At 43.8% G+C, this 20,635-nt stretch overlaps 1 protein-coding gene across 15 annotated transcripts in view; it reads right to left on the minus strand.

Moving 5' to 3' along the window:
• Positions 1 to 20,635, minus strand: part of Itpr1 (inositol 1,4,5-trisphosphate receptor type 1) — a 338,511-nt gene that overhangs the window by 100,439 nt on the left and 217,437 nt on the right. For 5 of the 15 annotated variants that reach the window (XM_029478979.2, XM_029478982.2, XM_029478978.2 and 2 more), the window contains 4 exons: positions 15,180 to 15,215; positions 13,974 to 14,024; positions 8,301 to 8,433; positions 6,177 to 6,367 (listed from right to left, as the gene is read on the minus strand). In XM_029478979.2, the coding sequence (XP_029334839.1) occupies positions 6,177 to 6,367; positions 8,301 to 8,433; positions 13,974 to 14,024; positions 15,180 to 15,215 (411 nt within the window). The remainder of the gene's footprint in view (positions 1 to 6,176; positions 6,368 to 8,300; positions 8,434 to 13,973; positions 14,025 to 15,179; positions 15,216 to 20,635) is intronic. The other 10 variants (XM_029478987.2, XM_029478986.2, XM_029478985.2 and 7 more) reach the window with 4 other exon arrangements.

A 20,635-nucleotide genomic window follows, 5' to 3' on the forward strand; every position in this document is an offset into this window, starting at 1 on the left:
AGCTGGGTGTTGGTAAGAGAGGGAATGGGAGCTAGAGCCATGGTTCAGTGGTTGAGAGTGCTAACTCTTCTTCTAGAGGATCAGAGTTTCAATCGCAGCTCCCATAGTTGGTATCTTACAAGTACCTGTAACTACAGCTCTGGAGGATTCAATGCCCTATTCTGGACTCCTACTGTACCTATGGACAGGTTAAACATGGACAGGCCCATTCACAGATTCACAAGAATACACACATAATTAAAAATGAAAATAAATCGTAGTGGGGGAAAACAATGAACAGCTTCAAATTCTATTGCTTCGAGCACTTCTCAAAGAACCCAGCCACCATGTTGTAGGAAGAAGTGCCCCACATACCGAAAAACAGTACACTCCAGCTCAAGCTGAGAACCAATTCTCACAGCCAAACAAGTGGCCATGCTGACGACTCTAGTCCCAACCTCCTGATGAATTCAGCCCCAGTCAAGACCACATGGGGTGAAAGTGTCACCTCGCTGAGCTTCAGCCCACAGAAGCATGTGACTGCTACCAAGTGACTCCTGGGATCTGAAGAGGTCACTCGGTGATAGACAGTAAAGATGGACAGCATGGGAAGTTTAACTGTAGCTCTGACCCATCGCTTCCTTGAGTGTGTTTCATCTTATAGCACACAGAGGTCACGTGTACACACCTCACAGGGGAGCTGCCAGTCTTAGATGAGACACTGAATGAAGGGGAATCCTGCAGAGGAAGCCTAGGAAGCCAAGCTGGATGCTAGCTGGCTGTGGCCCTTTCACTAGACCTATCTTTTTCACTTCTCCTAATTTTTAAAATTGACACATGCTACCAAACTGTCTCTTTGGGTATTTAGTTGGATATATTTTTCACACACATATGAAGTTGTGTGACTGCCAGAAAAGGAAGACACACAACACCCCTATGGCCTCAAATACTCCCGTGTTCCTACACTTGACCGAATTCTCCTGTGACCCCTGACCCTGAGGGCTGATCTGGTCTTCATCACCATTTGTCCTTCCAAAGAACCCGATAGATACAATTTAGAGTGTTGCTGTCTGCACACTCACTGACTTCTTTCATTCAGCCTAGTGTGTGTGAAATGGACCTATCTACTGACTGCTTACCAGCTTAGCATATTTTCATTGCTGAGTACCTGCTGCACGGGTGTCGTCCTATGGCTCACTTGTCCAATCATTACTATTTTTTAATAATTATTTTCATGACTTAAGAAATGGACTCCCCATGGAAATAACTAAACAGCTAATATGACTTCAAACAAACAAAAGTCTTGCTTTAAAGCTGCGAGGGTTCAGAAGTCCCTGTCTGCTCGCTGACACAACAGACAGGGGAACGTGAACTGAAAGATAGATTTTGAACCCCACATAATACAGGATTTGAAAACTGCTTTCCTTTTGATATAAAGACGAATCAGAGTAGGTCGATGGCACTTTAAACACAAGCCTAAAACACAGCCCTGCCTGTTTCTCTCTGCCGTCCTTCTGACGACCTGCACTGGCAAGAACAAAGCAGGAAACCCATCTGGCCACAGCACGCTGTCCTTCATGAGAACGTGCACGTCACACAGAACAGGAAGTGGTAATGGGCAGTGAGTTCCAGTTAGGATGACCCTGTCTTTCATGGATCACAGCGTTTATTTCAGCAATCATTAATAACAGCCACTTTGATCCTAACTGAGGGCAGACTCGCCTCCCAGCTGGTCATTTACTACTTTAAACCGGCTTCTCGCCAGCAAGACCAAACTCTGAGTCACCTTCCCTGGGTCTTTAGGGTTCCTGTCCTCAGCTGGTCCCAGACACAACCCTAGCTCTAAATTATTTCCTCCAGAGAAAAGCTTGGGGCAAAGCAGGGATCTCTCAAGGCGACTCCATGCTAGAAGAACAGGCCCTGCACCATAGGCCTGATACCATGTAGTGGGTCAGACTGGGGCCCTGGGTGTCTCAGAAAGGGGTGAGACAGAGGGAGCATAATCGAGAACCTGAAGGCTATGTCCACACATACTGGCTAAAGCCTACAGCTTATCCACACCCGATCCAGTTACTCATTGGTGTCCTGGTTCCCTGGAGAGGGAGAGAAAGAAAGTGCTTCTATCAGGAGTGGCTGACCAGACCTCATTGCAGCATCTCATCTTTCGCCAAAGCACGTGAGTCATGAGTGTGTGAAAACACGGAGCTAATATTCATAATTCCTGAATAAGATAAAGAGCTGCAAGGAAAAACAGCTTCTGTCTGCCTCTCCATCACTGTCAGGACGGATGCTCTGAGAAACAGGGCGTCTTGCCAGAACCCCAGATTCCACCTCAGCAGTGAGCCTTGGGAGCTGGCAGTCTCATCTCTGTGAGCCGCCCCACGCTTCCTTATTCCCTTACCCATGGTGGCTCAGAGCATCTACTCATTCCTGGGACAGAAAGCCTCCAGAGACAGCAGGGACATCTGCCCTCCTCTCAGCGGGACTCAGTTTGCCAGCTCAGTCTCGGGGTCCAGACTTGGCCCCAGCAGAGGGTGTCAGTTTCACCCACTGCAGTCTATCCCTCTTCTCTCTTGCATCAGGGTCCCAACAAGGTCTAGGCTCATGCTCGTGCTCATATTCATTCATTCTCTCTCTGTCTCTCTCTGTCTCTCTCTCTGTCTCTCTCTCTCCCCCTCCCTCCCTCCCTCCCTCCCCCCTCTTTTATCACTTACTAAAACACACCTCAAGCTCAGTGTGTAACCATGTACACAATCACATAACTGTCACCTACACAAAGATAAAGAAGGTTTTTCTAGCACGCAGTTGGCTCCCCTGTGCCCCCTACAGATCCTTTCTTTAGCTAGTATTGTTGTTCTCGGAGTCATCAGAAGGTGGGGCTTACTAACTCAGCCCCATATCATTGCTATTTAACCTTTTCAAGAAATAAATTTCATTGTGTATACCTAAGGTATGCAACATGATATTGTGACGCATGTATAGACAGGATAAAACTTACTACAGTGAAGCCAATCCACCCATACTCCACATACATTTATTTTTTTGTTTCCATGGCAACAGCAGAAAAAAATATCTGTTTTCATAGATCTCATACAACCTGCAGTTTCATTACCTGTATCAATCCTCAAGCTGTGCATTAGGACACTAGACTTGTTAATACTACATATTTAGCACATTTGTATCTTTTGATTTTCCTCCTCAGTGAGGAGGGCGGAACCCAGGGCCTTGTGCACATGAGTTAAGAGCTATATTACTAGCGCCTGTTTTTATTGAGGCTGGGCCTCATGGCCTTTAAACTTGCTATGGTGGGGTGGTTTACACTGAATTCTCCCTCCTCCTGCATCTACTTCCCATGGACTGGGGTTACCCCAAATTTGTTTTTTGTTGTTCTTGTTTTTGAAACAGTGTCTCTGTCTATATTTAGCCCTAGCCGTCCTAGAACTCACTGTGTAGATCAGGGAGGCCTTGATCTCATAGAAATCTGTCTGCCTCTGCCTCCCAAGTGCTGGTATTAAAGGTGTGTATCACAATGCCCAGCTAGCAGATAAACTGTGAATTACTGACTGTCTCTTATGTACCCTCTGATGACAGAGTTAGAGCCCTAAATGATAGTTTTGAGTCTCCTTAGAGGGGTACATTGCTTTCCATTTAAATCTCAATTCTCATCTGGGCTCTCTACGCTCTCTTACACAGTGCTCTTCAGTCTCAAGGACCCAATCCCTGTTCACATTCCTCTGGGCTTTGTTAACCAATCTTCCCATGTGGGGGGCCTCATGTTTAGTTTTTAACCTCGTAATCCTATGCCCCCTCCTTGAAAGCACAGGTCACCAGAAAACTTTTCACAAACTCCTTATCTCCTTATACCGATCTGTCTATCTGTCTGTCTGTTTGTTTGACTGTCTGTCTGACTATTATCTAGAGATATCTCCTCATTACCTTTGTCAACAAGTGGTTTCCCCAGCCCAACCCCTTTTCACTGGGAAGCCATAGACTCTGTTCTTACATGTAGCTTTCTGTCCTTGCTAGACATTCAAGTTTTTTCTTTTTTTGAGAACTACCTCAGAAATTCTTAGATTTCTTCAATTAGTAAAGCTTTTATTTAAAAACAAAACAAAAAAAAACAAAAACAAACAAACAAACAAAACACGGGGAGGTGGCTGGGCATGTGGATCAGCTGGTAGAACATCTGCCTGACCAAGTGGATATTTAGACCAACTGATCTGACCACAGGCGATCTAAGTCCACTGCTACCATGGCAACACAGGGAGCTGACACTGTGCATACAGCACTAGCAGGAAGTGTACCCCAACAAGGGCAAGGGCCCATGAATCCAGCCATTCTCACACCCAGATAAAACCTAACAGCAGTCTCAATGTATCATGACTCATGAACTCATGTGTGCATGTGACCACTCAGTCAAGCAATAGACTTTGCCACTGGCACGGGTGAGTAACTCATTGCCACAAATCTCTGTGCACAATAAACTTTGAAGTGTGTGTTGGGTCAAGTAGGGATTGGAGGGCAGAAAGAAGGGCCCCTGAAGTGGGTTATGCAAGGCACAGGGTTCCAGGCTGGAAGAGTGAGCAGAGGCTAAAGTCTAACCCATCCTGTGTTTGCTAAGTCAGTGTCTTGGCTCAGAACACATCTATCCTTAGGGAGAAACAACCTTTTTCTGATATAGGAAGATATTCTAAGAGTATAAGTTCTGAATTTAAATGTAAAGCCAAGAAAGTATCAGGTCGAATATAGACAGAGGGGAAAACCTTTTATCATATGAATTAACCTGAACAAAGTTTGGATCAAAATGAGTGCGGGTCTGTGTTCATAGGTACATACTTCCAAAGAAAGCCTCATTCAGTACGCTCACAATGAAAGAAAGACTCAGGCAGAATGGGATATTAAAAATGGTTAAAGGGCTTAAAACTAAGGAGGCCGAGGCAGGAGGATCATCAAGAGTCTGGTCTACATAGTGAATTCCAGGTAAGCCTACTACAAGGAGAGACATATCTCATAAACACACAATTTTTAAAATAAAAACAATCAATTTAAATGCCATTTCTAGTCTAGCATAATATCATAATTGTGCCTGTAATCCTGCTGCTAGGAAAGATGAGGGGAAAGAACTATCTGAATCCAGGAGATCAGAGTCAGCCTGCACCACCCAGGAAGATCCTAACTTAAAGGACAGAAAAATGAAAGAAAAAGCCATTTGTATGTAAAGGTTGTAACACACACATATACGGACACACACATTTAGGCTCCTTTAAATGAACTCTGTGGAGCTAGAAAGAAGAGGGTTTTGTTGTTGTTGTTTTGTTTGTTTGTTTCTTTGTTTTTTAAACAGAGGATCCAGGTTCAGATCCTGAAACTGAAAAATGGTGGCTTACAAGAGTAATTCCAGTTCAAGGGATCTGATGCCCTCTTCTGGCCTCTGTGGGTACCTGCATGCATATTATGTATATAAACTCACACAGGCACACAATACACATAGAGGAAGCAAATCTCTCTCTCTCTTTTTAATGGTCCATTCAGGGACATTTGCCCAAATTAATATTGTTTAAATATTATTTATATATATTGTTTGTTTTTTTCTAGACAGGGTTTCTCTGTATAGCCCTGGCTGTCCTGGAACTCACTTTGTAGACCAGACTGGCCTCAAACTCAGAAATCTACCTGCCTCTGCCTCCCGAGTGGGATTAAAGGCGCGCACCACCATGCCTGGCAACATATTAATATTTTAAATATCATTTAAAGATATGTACAGTTAACAGAAAAGTCATTTATCCATCTTTGACTAACCTAGCCTAAGTCTCTTTTCCCTATTAGTCATTTGATTCATTGAGCTTTCAGTTTAAAGGTAGAGTTTATAGTTAACCGTAGTTACAGAGCCTATGGACAGGTAAACATTTTACATCTTCTAAACAACCCAAGTCTGAACACTTTTCTGCTTGTCTAATGACAAGAGCTTCTATATTCCTGAATAGAGAAGATAGACAAACCTTTAACCATCCATTTGATACATGTTACAGCATACCTACACTGCAGTTCAAACAGACCGTATACTTTGGAACTATACTTGAAAAGACAATAGTCATGGCACGAGAAAAATGAGGTCTCCCTCATGAGACCAAGGCTCAGCCTGGGGACCTGGCCCTCAGAACTAGGGTACAGCACCAGCTGTCTCATCAGCTTCCTACCTGGATGGTGGTGTTGCCTCCTTCCAGAAGTGCGATGGCCAGCAAAATGCTTTCATGAAATACTCGGTCACTTGATGCATTCATTATGAGATCGATGACCAGATTGGAGGCCCCCTCCTTGTCGAGGTGACACTGAACCTCAGCCAGGCTCATCTCACCCCTGCTTGTGGAACTGGATCCAGGACCTCCCCCTGGAAAGGCAGAATATTACTCTTATTAAGACATTGAAAGCTATGAGAGATTTGCATTTTTACTAAGTGCCAACCTTTAATGCTCTAAATAGTAGATGTCTGTCTCAGGACACCTAAATTTACAAGTGGCAAAGATGGTACTGAACTCAGGCAGGCAAAATGAAGGAAAATGGATACATTTTCATCAAGTGACCCCAAACCATTCAGCCAATATGGTATCTTAAAATACAAAGACTTGGGGCATAATTTGTTTAAGAGTCAAATCAAAAGGAAACATCTCTTAAGACTCTTCCTGGAAAAGCTTTACCTAAAACAATCACCACTGGCCTTCTTTCTAACAAACTCCTTCTTTGACATCATTCATTCATTCATTTATTCACCAAGTATTAAGGCAGTGCTTGGCATGAAGTCAAGAGCTGGGGGAAGGGGAGGTGTGAACAAACGAAGTCCCCCTCTTCACAGCTCTAAAGACAAGATGAATCAGTGAAGAAGAAGGGGCCCATGGCACTCAGTGGGATGGTTTCTGATTATTTTTGGAAAGTTCATATTTAAGAACATGTCTTCAGTTATTATTAATAATAACTGAAACAAGAAAACATAGAAATGGGGACTGATTAACTCCAGAATGCAAAACCCCATCTATCACTCCTTCTGTCCAGAGCTCAACAGAGGTGCTACTTCCACTGCAGTCCTAAGACCTGTGCACCAGCTGCCAGAGCTGTAAGGCAGACTATATGGACGCTTTTCCCCATTGAGATACCTTCCAGTTCCCTCAAGAATCTGTCAAAAACCCATCTCAGATGATACAGAGAAACAGTTGTGAGCTGTGGCCTGAGAAATGGTCCTGCAAGAATCATGGGCTATGGGGGGTCTGAGAAGACGAGTGCCATCTCTTGAGTGTCCGGGAACTGCTCCATCACTGAAACCTGCAAAGCCCTTCGAACCAGACAGACCTCAGGTTCTCATTAGAGGAAAGCCAAGCACCCTCCCCACAAGGTGCTAGGATAAGAGCATTAAATACCAGGATTATAAAGACATCAGATGTGTTTTATTTTATGTGTGTGAGGGTTTTAACCTGACTGTACTACTTAAGTGCACCACAAGGATGCCTTGTGTCCTAAGGTGTTTGAAGAGTGTATTGGATCCCCTGGAACTAAAGTTACAGATGGCTGTGTGCTACCATGAATGTTAGGAACTAAATAAATCTGGGTCCTCTACGTGTGCGAGAAGTGCTTTTAATTATAGAGCCATCGCTTTCACCTAAACAATATGTCTTTTGTGTATTGCATGGAACTTCCTAAGGATCTGAATCTGCCCCATAATACCACAACCCCAAAATTATATCTCGACAACTCACTTTTGTGTCTTGAGCACTGGGTGACATATATATATTTGGTATGAACTTTGTGTGTGTGTGGGGTTTGAAATAGACTTTTGTTTTTCTGTTAAACTATGCCAAAAAACAGTATTTGTCCTGTAAAGGGGTAGCTTGCAGAGTGTTTGGGAAAGCCCTCAGAGCATTCAGCAGGCACATAATAAATGCTAGCTTTCACCATCTTGCCTGCCATCATCCTCATCAGCTTATGGGTAAGCACAGCTCCTAATGAGCACAGGACAACAGACAGTGAAATCTAGCTTCCCACATCATCTGAGTATCAGCAAGAGGGTCACGGCTTGGGGAAGAACAACAAAGGATGTATGGAAAACATACCTGCTTAGAAATGCTATGCTATAGGGAAACATGTTCATGTAGCACACCGATGTTTCATCCAAACACAAAAGAAGTTACAACAACAAAGAGAAACAAATTCAGAAACAAAGAAAACCAAAAAAACTTCCATATATCTAAGTTTCAACTTCAAGCAAAAGCAGACAGCTCCTTGTGACATGCTCAGTTCACACAAGATGCTCCTTAGCACAGCACGGAGCCTACCTCCTCCCCCAGGCTTGCTGGGTCCTCCTGGTGATAGTGGGCCATTGCCAAAGCTGGTAAGGCTCTCTCTTCTTCCTGAAGGTCTGATGTTTCCATAGTAACGGTTGACCAAAATTTGCCGGAGTGCCTCACCCTAATTTAAACAGGATAATGAAATCAGATTTCAAATTTAAAGCATAATTGAGTGATTAATATTTAAATTGAAGAAAAAACCCCACACACATACACAGGATATTCAGGTATATTCAACCGAGTTTCACTCAGTGGAAAAAAAAAGAGATTAATAAAAAGCATTTAAGAAACTTTGAAGTCAACTTCCAATATTTTCTCAGGGAACAGAACATGGTTTATTTATTTATTTAATTTATTTATTGAAGAATTGGTGTCAATCTACACTATTAAATTCTGAAGTACCCCCTCACACAATGGTAAAGACAGAACAGTAATTCGGAAGGGCAACTAGCAGCCACAAAAAAACAAATGAAAAGCCCTTTGGGTTAAGCTGATAAAATTTGGGCAAACTGCAAATTTTACAGGTCAGCTTCCACATAGCAGTATATTAAAAAAAAAATGCTACCCAGGCACCAGGTTTATTCCTGAGGGTGTGAAGAAGGGGAACCGTATTGGAGGCAGTGTGTAACAGAAGGGTGGCTTTAACCTCACTCTGTAGTCAAAGATTATCTTGAATTCTGGGTCCTTCTGTCTACTTTCCAAGTGCTGGGGTTAAAGATGTGTGACATGATGCCTGGCCCAAGAAGCAATAAGATCTTACAGTAAGAGTGTAAGCTGATATGACAGTTGACAGCAAGCCTTTCTTACAAAGACGGCTGATGGGGCCACATGGTGACGACAGAGAAGGATGATACGGGAAATAGGCAGTGGTTCCAAACCCGTGGGTCATGACCCCTTTGGGGGTCAAATGACCCTTTCACAGGGGTCCCCTAAGACCATTGGAAAACACAGATGCTTATGATTCATAATTGTAGCAGTAGCAACATTATGGTTATGAAGCAATGAAAATAATTTGATGGTTGGGGGTCACTACAGCAGGAGGAACATTTTTAAGAGGCTGCATTAGGAACGTTGAGAAAGCTGGATAAGTGCGAGATACACAGATCAAAAGTAAGCAATATGCACGAACCGCCACCATGATTTGCTTAAAAATAGCACAAGAAAAAGAGAAATAAGGAAGAGACAGAAGAGGTAAGAATGAGCAGGAGCTGATAGATGAAGTTGAGTTATAGATAGTTCCCCAAACTCTTCCTATTCCTTTAATATGTATTTCAAGGTTTTCCTAATGAAAAGCTTAAAAATATAATCATTAACAAAACCCCGGAGTATGGACATAATGACCCTTTCTTAGAACTCTGACAGAAGCAATCTGACTTCTTCTGCCACACTAGGATGCATGCAGCATTCAGGGGTGAGCTTACTCTCAGCTCTAACACCGTTCCCATCCCAGTGCTAAGGGAGTCCTGGACCACCGACTGTACATTTCCCAGAGACTGTTTCCTAGGGGCAAAGTAGTATGGCCTGGAGTTCCTCCAGGGTAGCAAGAGAGAGGCGTGGGGAGTCTGGCAGAGGGAGGTGCTGAGAACTAGCAGGTCTCTAAAATAGTCAAGAGCTCTGAGGAGACCTGGAACTGAAGCATGAGTCAGTAGAATTTAAAGTGATTTGTTAAGAAGTGCTGAGAATAGGTCTGGGACTGGGGGAAGGGTTGTGAAACAAGCTGGAGGGGGGAACAGATTGGGGGGGGGGGTTGTCCTGAGAGAAGCAGGCAGCCAGGGAAGAAAGGGAAAAGGCAGAAGCCTGGATCCTGCCAACTGGAAAAGTCTATCAATCACTAGGGCTATGCTGCCACATTTATCTCCTTTGTTAATTTATGCCGGAACCCACAGGGACAAACATGGATGAAGCAAACCAGGAGAGAGGAAGGTGCTACAAGCCTGGTGCTGATTTTTTACATGAATGTGCAGGAAATGGGGGGGGGTGGAACCCCAAAACCTCAATTTTCCCTTCTCCATCCCCCTTCCCCCAAATGGGAGAGCATTTTCTCCTGTCTGCTTATGAGACTCATTTTCCACCTGGACCACCAGAAAGTCCATAATACCAAGACGGTTTCCAGCAAGGAAGTCACTTGCAGTGTTTAAAGTGCTTTCAAAATGAAATGCCCTGCTAGGGAGAAACAGTTCCGGTACCGAGCTGTTTCACGGCTCAGAAAACCCCATCTTGATAGAAAGATGCAGCTTTGACTATCCCAGGGGCTTGGACAAGCCAATCAGCATTCCCCAAAGCTGTCACTGGGAAACCGGGGACTTAAAAGCTGACTCTGGGAGAAAATAAATTCGAAAGAAATATCCAAGAAGAAAGAAATGGGGAAGACAGGTTACCTCTGAGCTGAATGAAAGATTAAATATAACCCCTGTTTAAAAGGAGCCTGACATAAAGTATGCTACCAGTTTGAGTGAGAAGAGTCTGGGGAAAGGCAGAACCTATGCAAAGGCTCAGAAGCCTCTGACTAGATCCCCTCGCAGCTGTGAAGACACCTCCGATCTGCCACCGTGCTCTCAGCCCATCTATGTTGCCATCAAGAGAAGAGTCAGGAAGACAGCTGAGCTGAGTGGTCAAATCAGAAGAAAAGCGATGGGAGGCAGTCAGCAAATGTGCACACCTGACCTTTACACAGCAGTTCCACTTTGGACCAGAGGCCTCAGGCTTTCGCCTCCCAGGCTTGTTTTCTTTTCAACTCTTGATTTGGGGGTTGGGAGCAGCAGCACTGGGGTCTGTTTGCCATCACTCAGGCAGAAGGTGAAGAAGAAGGGAACATGTGGGCTCTGCACAGGAAGTCTGTGTTTATGCAGCCCGGATGCCCAAGTGATACAGAGGGACTGCACATTTGCATCCTGCCTCTCCTCGACAGAAAAACCCTAGCAGTTACCATAGCAACAGATGCATCAAATGGTACACTTTCCCCCATAATATCATGAAATGTGCTCATTATTGAGGGAGGCTGTAGAACACATTCCACCCACAAACTTTCCCCATTCTTATTATACGATTTGTGGTATATATTAATCTCACATCAATGAGTGTGTGTGTGTGTTTGTGTGTGTGTTTGTGTGCATGCACATGCACACACAGAGAAATGTAAATATATAGAAAGAACAGAGCGGGTAGGAATTGTTTTGGCTTATTCTTAAATAATGTATTGAAGTTGCTTTGTTTTTCTGTACAGAAATAAGATAGGATTCTGGATAAAAGGGGACAGGAGAGGATTGTGAATTAACATTATCAAAAGTTATGTAAATCTCTAGTGTTTTTCTGAGCCACTGTTTTAATTTAGGCAAAGTTAAAATCTTTAGAGAAAAGCCTTCCTAATCATCTTGGTTGGAATTACTCAACATCGAGCACTAAGCTGTTTGCCAGGTACCAGGCTACAGCAACTAACTGCAAAGGAGAAGACAGAGATTTCCCGGCACTGTCACTGCAGCTCTGGCCCTGAGCTGTAGGAGTATAGATCTTTTTTCTCCCTCCTCGCTTCCCCCATGGCATCTAGAGCATGAAGACAAATACCAGACATTTGTCCTCAGGTAAGAAATTCTACACATAGTAAGTATTACCTAGGATGGAGGAAAACAAAACTTCAGAGGAAGTTTCATTTGTAGTAAGTGTCGTGTTAGATAATGATAATGGGCACACATCAGTCCTGCGCTCCTGTCCTGCTGAGCTGCTAATGAGCTGAGTGGGAATATAGCTATGTGTTGAGCAAGGTACCCAAGAGTCAATGCAGTGCTTCCAAAAGAGATGGAGATGGCCTTTTGGGTTCCTCGGTTCCAAGCACTAAAAGAGCTCGTGCTTTAGGCAAGATCACCTCTTAGACCTTGAGCCTCTCACATCTTAGTACTTACAACAGCACCTGAATTAAAACAAACAAAAAGGAAAGAAAAACAAAAAAACCTCTCCCTTTTCTTAACCTTGCTGTCTACAAAATCACTCAAGCATTTCAAACTGCTAGGTTAAAAGCAATGTGAAACTCTCAAACACTTCAGCCACTGGGCTTAGTGCTTTATGTGCATGGCTCAGTGTTACTGTACTAAGGAACAGAGACTAGTGTCATTCCCACTGTATAGTGGGAGAAACCAGGGCAAAGGAATGTGAAATAACATACAAATTAGACAGCTAATACCCAGCCAAGGAGAACTGCATCTGATTCTAATACCAATGATTTGTTGTTGTTGTTGTTGTTTGATGCTGAGTCCCTTGAGAAGCTTAGGGCATGAAGGATGGGTGGGTACCTTTTTCTAAGGTATAGAATAATTCTTCACTAGTTGGCAAAATCCTGGAAAGGATGTAAGTGTAATGTGCCCCTAGTCAGTGAGCCGCAGGGCATACAGTCTGTTAGAGGGGTATCATGTTCCAAATTTGGCCTAAATGTAAACTTCCTGTAAACTATTTCTTAGCTGCAGAAATCACAAAACTTACTTCTCTATCAAGGCAGGAAAACAGAACAAAATCTGAAAGACAGAGGGACAGGGGAGGGGTTGGATGTGAACAGGGCATAGGTATCTAACCCATTTATCTCAGAAATAAACTCTTCATGACACAAATGCCCAGAACCCCATGGCAGCCTTTACAAAGACCAGGTTTCTAATCCTGTGACCTTGAGTAATATGCTAAACTTCTGAGGTTCAACTTTCCTAACTTGTGGCACGGGAGTAAAGACCTTGCCATTGGGATAACTTATACTTTGTTCAAAACTGACACAGGGGAATATATATATGTCTTGCACAATACTGAATAAGTTCTAATAAAACCGAGATGCCCAGCTTCTCTAGAAATGGATAATGTGAAAAACCAATGCTGGTCAGCAAGTTCATGCATACATGTGTGTGTGTACATGTATATGTATATGTGAGATATTCTAGAAAATTCTTTGACAATACATAGCCAGCATTGTAAGAAAGTATCAATCCCTTGTCCTAGGCACATTCCTCTTCTAAGAATCTATGCAAACATACATTTATTTTGTTCCTTTTCGAAGAACGAAAAATGACAAACCCTTTCCTAATTTGGGGGAGCTTTATGTGACTCCTAGTGTTCAAAGCCTTAGCTTTCCTTGCCCACCCAAGGCTGAGATGTAACATTAAATAACAATAGCCAACTATGAAGTCTGTGCACCTACGAACAATCCAATGATGAGAATTTGCATGTGTTTGTTGGGACACACACTTGCACAGGTAAAAAACTGGCTGAAGGGAAAAGGAGGAAGTTAGCACACTCACAGTTAGCTGGGTGGTGTAATTCCGATCTGTCGACACTATGCCTTTGTGTTTACTGTGAGCCAGCTGGAAGGATCACTAGTCACTACAGAAGCACAAAGCTCTCCCATCACCTATTTAGAAAACCATCTCAGGGAAGGAGGGTGTGAGGTGCTCACTTGGTTATTGTTTGCACCTTGGTTGTACAGAGTTCTGTTCAGGTAGATAACAGAACTGCCAGTTAGCTTCACCTCTATACAGCAGATGATCGGTCCTAAGCCGATTCATGTTTGGACAATAGCAACACCTACAGAAGCTGTCTTTAAATCGTAGTTGTGTGGCTGGGGGGAGGGGGCGGGGGGGGGGGGGAGTTCCAGCCATCAGCTCCCAACCCGAGAGACTCAAGGCTACATACCCTTTTATGGTCTTCCAGTTGCCTCAGGGGTGGACTTGGTTCAAGCTCCTGCTAAGCATGCAGAAATTCCATTTTAAGTATGGCACTAAGGAAACACTACCATCTTCAGCATCAGTCACAAACAAAATACATTGTGAGCTCATATACAGTCAAGGTTACATAAAAGAATTCTCTCGTTTTGTGGTTTCTCTCCCAAGGTATGATGAATACTTTAGATTCTACTTAACCGGCATCCCGATCCTACCTCCCACGACACTGTTTCAAGTGAGCTTTTGGGCCAATTGTTTTTCCAAAGATAATGAATGGTAATTCTATAGGATATGCTGTTATATTAACCCAAAAGGGGCTGTAAAGCAAGACTCAACCGGGCAGCTCCTTATGATTTCATACATGCAGTATTGAACAGCACATGCGTAAGGACACTGAAACATACAGCATGGATCAGACACATACAGGAGACCACAGCTCTCCCTAAGCCACCAATAGATGGGGATTCTAATCAAAACTGCTAGTGGCGAGCTCTGATTAGAATATGACAGGCCTATCCCGGGAAAATATCCCCATTGCACCTCAGGGGCTCTATCGTTTGTGTTTGATTTTTCTCACTTCTGATCAACTGCTCTCCAACGAAGCACCTTTCATTTCAGCCTGAACTCCTGCAATCTACCACAGTTTCTGACAGCAAGCTTTCACACCTGGAAACACGCCTGCCCTAACAGTTTCTCTGATCTTACTCACTTGAATCAATTCTGGTCGTTCATTTAGCCAGCATAGCTGGTGACTGTGAAGGATGGAGCAGAAAACACTGCCTTGTGCAACTTTCTTGGTGGTTTCTATGAAAACTAGAGATTCTTGCCTAGATTTTCAAAAGTGCGTGATCTTTGCACAGGATCTGAAGTCAGTTCCGTACAACAGCAGAAATGATCTTAACACGCCAGATTTTCTCAGGTCCAGACGGAAAAGGGTTAAGAGTGAAGCCCTCCAATGGTGCATCCTCTCACCTGGAGCTTGCTTAGTCTGGCTCCACTGTCAGAGGACTTTCTACCCCCAAAGCAGCAGCGGATCAGTCCCCAGCCTGCTACACAGTCTTCCCTCCCCTGCCCAATGCCAGAACGGACGGCTCGTCAAGACAATGCGCACACTGGACTGGGACAACTCAAAAGCACCCAGATTTGCTATATTTGCAAATGCAGGTGGGCAACACACCTCTGTGGAGTTCTCAGCTTCCGGTGCCTGTGGCAGCTAGTTGGGAGTAAAATGAAGCATGTTAGTCATGGCATTTGCATTTTATAGACCACAGAGAAGTCTGCAGACCAACACTGAAGGACAAAAACACAGAGAGGAAGGTCACAGACAGGCGATTTCACTGAATCACCCGTTACATGGGGCTGGGCTGTTGACAGGACCAACCACTTGATGTTTAAAGTAAATGGAATGTGGTGGGAAAGATGACTGATAAAAGATACAGGTTTAATGTTAGAAAATAGAATAATATCACTGTGATGATTATAATTTTTTTTTACCATCAAAATGACTAGACTGCAGATCGCCCAGAAGATATACTTCTGGGTGTCTGAGAAGGCACTTTCAGGTTTACCTGAGAAGACCTGCCCTAGTTCTGAGTGGAACCATCTCATACTGAGTAAATAGGGTGAAAGGAAGAAGTCAGCTAAACTCCAGCATTCATCCCTGCTACTTCTGATTCGTGGTACAATGTGATCTGGAGAGCATCTACCATAGCTACAACCAATCTCTTCTGAGCCACGGTGGGATGTCAACTGTGCGCCCAGATAAGCTGCTTTAGCCAGGTAGTGTGTTACAGCAGTATGGAAACTGAAGGGCTAACTCAGCACGAAGGAGAGCTGCTGGTCATGGGGGTTTTGCTGGGCAATGAGAAGGGTCGTTGTACTGTGACAGGAACAGAACCTTCGAGAGGCACAGAGATGGACCAAAGGGACAGAGAGCATCACTGCTCAGGCTTGGCAAGGCTCCTCACTGCCACTCCCCTGGGACCAAAACCGCTTATGGATTTACGTTTTCTCCTGTCCCTGCCACTCCATGTCCCATCCTGCAGTGGATGGCTTTGCTTGAGGCTTACCGAATGTCATATCCTCTTTTACAACCTCTGAGACAAGAGGATTTTCTGAATTTTGAGCATGATACCTTTAACCTTATGTATCCCCTAGGGGTGTCACAGATAGATTTCCTGGGACCATTCCTGCCATACCATGTAAACACCCCAAACTCTATTTCAAAATCCCTTCCCTATGGAGGAAGATATACACAAAAGATACACACATGAACTAACTCTAACTCTGTCTCTCTCTCTCTCTGTGTATGTAAATGGATAGCTCAAAAAGGGTGTGGCTAGAAAAGTCTCCTGCTCCATATGAAGATAGTGCCACGAGCCTAGCCAAAGGACACGTGCGTGAACCAGGGAACCAATGTCAGACATACCTATCAGATCCTATGTGGGATGCCCTGGACCCAAGTCACGCTCCGGCAGCATGGCTGAGTGGTGCAAGGTACAGGCTGGAGCCAAGGAATGAAGCCAGGGCTCATGCTGTAACCATACGACCTTGGCCCCTGCTTGCTCTCTGACACTGTGCAGTGTGCACCTCTCCTTAAGCCAGAAGGTGGCTGTGCAGTGACAAGCCAGCCCTGAAGACTGACCCTGTGAGACCTGGGGTGGGTGCTGAGCTCCAGGGCCTCGCAAGGCAACCACGTTAGTAACCAGATCACCACAGCGGACAAAATTCCCGTAATAAAGCTGCTATCGTGCAATTTTTAAAAATTGTCTTTCTTTAATATCCCAGCAGGCAAAATGCAAGAGCAATGGGAGCAAACTGTTTTACGGAGGGTAGAGAGGAACTTTCAGGGGGCTGCTCAGTCGGGCCCAGATAGAGCACCTGTCACGTGGAATCCAATGCCACATCTTCCGGGGAGACAAAGTCAGTGCAAAGCACAGCAAGGGAAAAAAAAATCAGAGCTGAGGTGTGTGGACTATCAAAACGCTTAACATAACAACACAATCCTCTTACTGTCTGTCTGCCTCCTGCTTTAGGCTAAAAACAAAAACAAAAGAGAAGAAAACAACTCCCTCCCACCCCCCCTCTGTGTGAACAGTGTTGCTTTCTGTCCTCCGTACAAAATGGACACATCAGAGCCGAGTGAGAGCACCTGCCCACACGTGCTAGCTTGGCCAGAGACTGAGATGAATGTAATGCCTTCTACCATGTGTGTTGGCCAGGCTCCACGGGCACGTCCGTCAGGTGCATTCTATATGATAACAACAGAAGGATTACAGGCAGGGATTTCCTGCAGGAACCCAAGCAGCTATCCTCAGTCCCTTGCCAACACCAAAGCTAAGGGAAAGGAAGAAGACAGAGCCGGAACTGGTGTATCGTGTTCTGTTTATTTGTTTAATTCTCTACTCTGCCTCAGTTCTCTTTGCCCAGAGAAGCACGTCCGATTCTGCAGATGCCATCAGATGTACAGTCTTTATTTCTTAATGTGAGATCCCGTGTTTTCCATGTTTCTACCACTGAACTTCACACTGTATTTCCTCCCTAGATGACTGCTGTGCTTGTTTTAAACTAAGTCTGATTTTTAAAATAAAATATAAGCCAATTAGCTTTTTTTTTTTTTTTTTTTTTTTAGTTTTTCCCTGAAAGTCCTATGAAGCTTTTTTTGGACCCTGGAGGCTGCTTTGAGGCCTCATGAATTAGTATTTAGAAGGACAAGTTTTAGCACTTTTTACTGGTGGATTGCCATGGACAAGTGAGAGCACTGGCTGGTGCCATGTGACGAGGCCCTCTGGGAGGCCTTTTTGGTCACCAGAGTACCTCCTTGGGCTTCCACCTCCTCACGTGTTCGCAGAAACGGGAGCATTATCGTGATTCTTTCCAGCTGACATATCAAATAATGAAAGATCTACTGACAGTAAACTTTATTTTTAAACATCTAACGGCCAAGTTCTACTTGATTTCAGACATGGCAGAGACCTGGCCAAATCAGGAATATAATTAGGAACAACAAGCAACATCCTATACCTTCTTCATCTCCATCAGCACTTCCTTCCCCAGTGAATGAAGTCACAGTTTCTTTCTTAGGGGATAAGCTGCTTTTAAGGAAGTAAGCTGCAATTCTGATAAGCATAAAAGCAAAGTATGCATGTCCCAAGAATAGCTATGGGGGCTGGTGAGATGGCTCAGTGGGTAAGAGCACCCGACTGCTCTTCCGAAGGTCCAGAGTTCTAATCCCAGCAACCACATGGTGGCTCACAACCATCCGTAACGAGATCTGGCGCCCTCTTCTGGAGTGTCTGAAGACAGCTACAGTGTACTTACATATAATAAATAAATAAATCTTAAAAAAAAAGAATAGCTATGTAAATATAAGATATGATGCCAATATAAGTAAAGAGTAGGCTTTGATAAATAAATTTAGTTCCTCAGAAGTAGTTGTTTATTATTATTATTATTATTATTATTTACTTTACTTGAATGGTGATGTTCCAGTGAACATTTTAAGGAATAACATTTTAAGATCTACATATTCTAGGTCTTATTTCTCCCTCATAGTACATGCTGCTGGCATCTCTAATCACAGCTGGTCGGTGGATGATGAACACGTCTAGTTATGAATCTGAAAACTGAGTATTGCCCCAGACTGCTTCACCATATTGACCCTTTGATTAAAAGTTTCCCCAGAACTCTCAAAGATGTTCAGCAAAACATAATTTCGTAGAAACAAAGATCCAAATGAGTAACAAACATTTAAGAAGAATTTTAACAGTAACTCAAGTTTCTGATCCCTCAATGTCCTTGTTGGATGAGGCCAATAATCAAAGTATTATAACTGTGATGTCAACCAAGTAACGTAATATGTGCAGAGAAGATGCCTGTGGGCGGGCTTTATATAAACAAGGTACCCTATTTCTTATGGAGGGATGCACGTCTGTTATCACTCTTTGAACTTCTTAAAAAGATATCTATATATGTCCTAGGTTATTCCTGGTGCTTTTGAGTCAGCACCCCTCCCGACCCCGTCTCTCCCCCCCCCTCCTCTCTCTCTCCATCCAGCCCTTTTCCATGAGTCTATTATAGGACCAGCACACAGTACGGCTGTGAATAGGCTTTGCCTTCTTCTGCCCTTAACAGGAATTCCTCTCTGGCCTCTGAGCATCCACCATTTTCTGTCTAATATAATGTCCATTTATGGACCATCTTGGCAGAAGTTGAACACAAGTCAAGACCTGTATGATAGGTTGATATATCAGTACATCAAAAATAATTTATCATTTCTGGTTCGCTAAATCAGCACTCAGTTGCTTTTCAATCTACTTATAACCCTGGGAAAAGGAAACAAAACAAGAGTGAATGGGCTTGCAAGCACATTAGTCAGGGTCCATCTTTTATCAGACTTTGAAACCTCTTCATTGAGAGAAAAGAAATCTAAAAACAAACAAACAAAAAAACCCCGAACCAAAGATGGAAGGGTTTTTTTTTTTCTGAATTTAAATGGACAACTTTAAATATTCACATCTACAAATACAATTCTCATTTTAACTGCATTTGCTTTTAGAAATAAGGATAAGTTAAAAATTAAATGGCTCCACCCATGAACTTTGATGCATATCTTACAGAGAGGATTCATCAGAACTCAGTAGTGTGGTCCGTTAGTTAAAAAATGCAAACTGGCATGACGCAACTACACAACTTCAGTCATTCTGGAATAATCTCAGAAACAATAACAAAGAGAGTCCAAAGATTTGAAAAGGCCCTCAGCAGACTCCGCAGTGGCTTCTGTGTGCTGACAGCAGAGCTTGCTCTGTGGTTGCCAGTGTCTAACAGTAAACAGTCCTGCTGCACTTATTGGCAATTACTGCTGAAGGTCGCACATCAGCAGTGAGCTTAAATTCCAGGAAAAAAAGAAAGGGCTTATGTAACGGCTGCCTGAGGGTTGGCAGGTTCCCAACTCAGCAGTTTGCAGCAATGTAAGAAAGTAGGACGCCTCCACCCGGGTCGGACGTCATGAGCGCGCCCCCTGAAGGTGAAAACTAACAATTCCTAAGCGTCTGCACCCCCACGCCCACCCCACCCCCACCCTTCACACATCCTGAATATTACAGAGATTTTTGTCTGTGGCATCACTAGCTTGTAGGGGAGAGAAGTTTAGGTCACAATAAATAAAATCAGGCTACAGCTACCCTGGGTGACAAGGATATCTGTTGTTTTGTTTTGTTTTGTTTCAATACAGCAAAGCAAAGTTGCACTTGCCTGCTGTCACCAGGGTGACAGTAATTCAGTGAGGATGTCATCTTAAGTGAAGAGGAATGGGCATGTCTGCTGAACTACAGCACACACTTTTAAAAACACACAACTTAGTTTCAAGGACAAAAATGAGGAAACCTAGATGGCCCACCCCATCATCCACTACTGCTGCCTAAACCCCAAGTATGTTCTCAAAAGGCATGGCACTTCCTAGTTTAGAAAAGTGGGTCCTGCCTTGAGGTTCCCCGTTGCATTCTTGCCTGACCTCTCAAGTGACTACTTGCCCTTCTGACATAGCGAGAAATCCCCAGATAACACTTTCCCACAATTCCATGTATTTCTATCATGCTGCATGACAGGCTGGGGTAACTTTTCCATTAATTTGTT

This window comes from Mus caroli, unplaced genomic scaffold (genome assembly GCF_978045245.1).
Source record: "Mus caroli unplaced genomic scaffold, Mus_caroli_1 scaffold_7, whole genome shotgun sequence".
NCBI classification, from domain to species: domain Eukaryota; kingdom Metazoa; phylum Chordata; class Mammalia; order Rodentia; family Muridae; genus Mus; species Mus caroli.